The sequence below is a fragment of the Benincasa hispida genome, chromosome 6 (assembly GCF_027475165.1).
Source record: "Benincasa hispida cultivar pf3 chromosome 6, pf3_genome.v1.1, whole genome shotgun sequence".
In the NCBI taxonomy this organism is placed as follows: Eukaryota; Viridiplantae; Streptophyta; class Magnoliopsida; order Cucurbitales; family Cucurbitaceae; genus Benincasa; species Benincasa hispida.
The window spans coordinates 47,229,822-47,233,869 of NC_143483.1; the positions used below are offsets into that span (position 1 = coordinate 47,229,822).

A 4,048-nucleotide genomic window follows, 5' to 3' on the forward strand; every position below is an offset into this window, starting at 1 on the left:
TTATATTTAAGTTTAAACTTTTATTGTTTAATGATCAAGCTAATGAATAAGTTTATATTGAACATGTAGATTTAGATTATAAATATGGATAATTTGATAGATAATTTATAAACAAAATTGAGTAATTTTTCTTTAAATTCAAATTTTCTATATGGTCATTTGAATGAAAATTTTAAGTGTACTAATTAAAAAAAATTAATAGAATTTGTTTGATTTTTTTTAAAAAACAAAATGGGTGATATTTGAATCCTACATCCCGTGAAATCTTATAAAATTAAATGAAAATTTTCGAACAACGAAGAAAAGCACACACGAAGACAAGAAAACCTTTACTTTATCTTGCCAAAAAGTGAACCAACCAAAGTTTAAAAGGTTTTTGACGAAAATATTGAAATCTTACTTTTACATAAATTTCAATGAAAATATAGATAAAATTTTATTTCAACGATATTTTTAAAAAATTATTAAAAAAAGAAAAATAAATACTTATATTAGTGATATTTTATTATTTATTTTAATATTTCAAAGATTTTTCTATAATACATTGTTCGATTTACTTATCATGTCGATGTCGAAACCATAAAAACACACCAATATTGTTGTAAGAAATTTAATATTATATAACCAGTTAAAAATAACCAACACTAAGATCAGTCATTTCATTCTTCTTTATAAACGAAAGTCTTGTCTTTACCTTAGCAGTTACCCTAACCATTTTCTCTCTTGTTCTCAGAGAAATTCCAGTCGATGTCTTCCAAGTGAAAAACATGAACGTTATCATTCGCATCTCGTCAACGTCGACGATTTTCCCGGTGAAACTTTATCGGAAATTCATTTTCTCGACGACCTATCTTCCGTTCTGTACTTACAATTCAACCTGTACGGCTCCCACATCGAACGATTCCGACCCACTAATCATCTCAGACCTTATTTCCAGGCAACAATGGTCAACCCTCAAATCCCATTTCAAATTCAAAAGTCCCGTCGATTTTCTTCACCAATTGCTTGGTTCGGGAGCCGTCGACCCATTGCTTGTTCTCAGGTACTTCACTTGGTCCCAGAAAGAGCTTAAAGTTAATTACAGCATCGAACTCTTTTGCAGACTCATACATTTATTAGCCAATGCTAAATGTTACCCCAAAATTCGATCATTTCTCGACTCTTTTGTAAAGGGTGAAACAAATTGCTCGATTTCTTTGATTTTTCATACGCTTTCGGTGTGTAGTGATCAATTTTGTGCTAATTCGATAATTGCTGATATATTGGTGTTAGCTTATGTGAAAAATTCGAAAACAGTTTTGGGATTGGAGGCGTTTAAGAGAGCTGGTGATTATGGGTATAAGTTATCTGTGTTATCTTGTAACCCATTGTTGAGTGCCTTGGTGAAGGAGAATGAATTTGGGGATATGGAATTTGTGTATAAAGAGATGATTAGAAGGAAAGTTAATCCTAATTTGATTACATTTAATATTGTGATTAATGGGTTATGCAAGGTTGGGAAATTGAATAAAGCTGGAGATGTTATTGATGATATGAAAGTATGGGGATTCTGGCCCAATGTGGTTACCTATAACACTCTCATTGATGGGTACTGTAAAATGGGTAAGGTTGGGAAGATGTATAAAGCTGATGCTATTTTGAAGGAAATGGTGGCAAATAAAGTTAGCCCAAATGATGTAACTTTTAATACATTGATTGATGGGTTCTGTAAAGATGAAAACGTATTGGCTGCATTGAAGGTGTTTGAGGAAATGCAGAGTCAGGGTCTGAAGCCTACTGTAGTAACGTACAATTCTTTAATTAATGGTTTGTGCAATGAAGGAAAACTGAATGAGGCAAAAGTTTTGCTTGATGGAATGCTGAGTTCAAACTTGAAGCCTAATGTCATTACTTATAATGCCCTGATTAATGGGTATTGTAAGAAGAAGTTATTGGAGGAAGCTAGGGAGTTGTTTGATAATATTCGAAAACAAGGGCTGGCTCCTAATGTTATAACATTTAATACATTACTTGATGGATATTGCAAGTGTGGGAAGATGGAAGAGGCATTTTTGCTGCAGAATTTAATGTTAGAGAAAGGATTTCTCCCAGATATCTCAACCTACAATTGTCTTATCGTTGGTTTTTGTAGGGAGGGAAAAATGGAGGAAGTCAAGAAGCTTTTAAATGAAATGGAACGTAGGGGTGTGAAAGCAGATACGGTGACTTACAATATTTTAATAAGTGCATGGTGTGAGAAAAGGGAGCCAAAAAAGGCAGCACGGCTCGTTGATGAGATGCTTGAAAGGGGATTACAGCCAAGTCATTTGACATATAACATCTTGTTGAATGGTTATTGTATGGAAGGAAACTTAAGGGCTGCTTTGAATGTGAGGAAGCAAATGGAGAAAGAAGGAAGATGGGCTAATGTGGTAACTTATAATGTGTTGATTCAAGGTTATTGTAGAAAAGGAAAATTGGAAGATGCAAATGGACTTCTTAATGAAATGCTGGAGAAGGGATTAATACCGAATCAAACTACTTATGAGATAATTAAAGAGGAAATGATGGAGAAAGGGTTTCTCCCTGATATAGAAGGCCATCTTTATCAAGTCTCCCGCTAGAAGTTAATCAATGACGTCTCAACTCTACCGGTGTAATAAACTGTATAGACTTTGTAAGTCGCTGATCTGGCTGACATGATCAGAGCTAGAGGACATTCAAGGTAACTAATATATCCAGGAGGGAAAGAGACACCATCTTTAGTATTTGAGAGCTTGTGATGTTGTGTCTTTAAACCTTATAGATGGTATTAAATTTAATCAATCAGGTTAATTTAGTAGTCAATTCTTATGCTGATGCTGATGCCTTCCACATTGTTTCCAGAATAAGGCTCAATGGAGCATCATCATAGCTTGCTTGCTTAGTTACATTTCGACTAAACTTTTTATGTCCGCGACGTGCTTATTATATAATTATTATATGGCGATATAGAACAGCATATAAGTTATCATGCTTGCATATCCACCATTTGAGTCTCCAACAATTATCGTTGTTGTTGTAGCCTGCAGGATTGGTGATCGGCTATAATCCCAACTCGGGGATGAATATCTGCAGCAATTGGCGTTTCCCATGTCTTACGACCGATCTTTGCTTCCAATGATGTTGATTGGCTATTTAAGCTTTAAGCTAGTCAATCGACTCCTCATTGTAGAAAGAAGCAGCAGCAGGCATATTATCCTGAGAAACAAGATGTGAATCTAGTGTACTGCAATCTTGACCTAATCTGATTTGCCCCGTTGGTTCATATGGAGCTGCATTTTGCTGATTTCCTTCCATATTAGTCCTGGATATAACATGGAGGTTTGAGTCCATGAAAAATGACATCGGCTGATAAGTTATGGCAATTGTCTGTATCCCGATCCTCGTCCTCAAGTCAGAAGCAAACAGTATCAGCCACAGATCAGGTAGACATGGAGGTATGACGCGAATGTTGCTACAAAAAGGTTGGTCAATAACACAGCTATGATAGGAAACTGATATTTTAAAATGTATTTATTGATAAAGTGTGATTACACGATTGTATATCAAACAGCTAAACGATGGATATATACTTTACTAGACGATGACAACCAGTCAATAACTACACGATCGCTTACACTTGTTACGCGTTCACTTACAATCACTACGCAATCGCTTACAACAACTACACGATCGTCGGGACTCTTCTACACGATTGCCTACTAGATGAAGTAGGCAATGAGTAGTACTCCTCCGCTGCTTCTGCACGATCAGACCAACCCGAACTCCCACACACGAGAGCTCACTCCCCTTACCCAAGATATTCAATTCTTCAATGCCTTCTCTTTTCGTTTCTTTCTTCTTTTAAATCAGAACTTCTCCCAACATAATTGAAAGTCATTTAACTGTGGTCTCCAACCTCTTTAACTGCCGCAACTGCCACTTTTTCTATATTACCCTTATTCTTCCTTCTTTGATATTGCAGTGTAATCAGAGGTCTATCAGCACTATTTCTTTCTTAGATCGCTTTGTCGTCCTATGCATTTCC

At 35.6% G+C, this 4,048-nt stretch overlaps 1 protein-coding gene across 2 annotated transcripts; it reads left to right on the plus strand.

Annotated features, from left to right (window-relative positions):
• Positions 1–646: 646 nt before the first annotated feature.
• LOC120080570 (Pentatricopeptide repeat (PPR-like) superfamily protein) lies at positions 647–3,639 on the plus strand. 2 transcript variants are annotated; one of them, XR_016529984.1, is made up of 2 exons: positions 647–1,042; positions 3,044–3,639. XR_016529984.1 is itself a non-coding variant. In XM_039035279.2 (2 exons), the coding sequence occupies exon 1, from the start codon at positions 768–770 to the stop codon at positions 2,601–2,603; it is 1,836 nt and encodes a 611-aa protein (XP_038891207.2). In that variant the 5' UTR covers positions 653–767; the 3' UTR covers positions 2,604–2,704; positions 3,044–3,639. The 2 variants fall into 2 exon arrangements, 1 of the variants encoding a protein (XP_038891207.2); XM_039035279.2 differs by having other exon boundaries at positions 653–2,704.
• The last annotated feature ends 409 nt before the right edge of the window (positions 3,640–4,048 follow it).

Excerpts from the sequence above, each read along its gene's own strand:
- LOC120080570 (XM_039035279.2), top strand. The coding sequence starts at position 768 with ATGAACGTTATCATTCGCATCTCGTCAACGTCGACGATTTTCCCGGTG.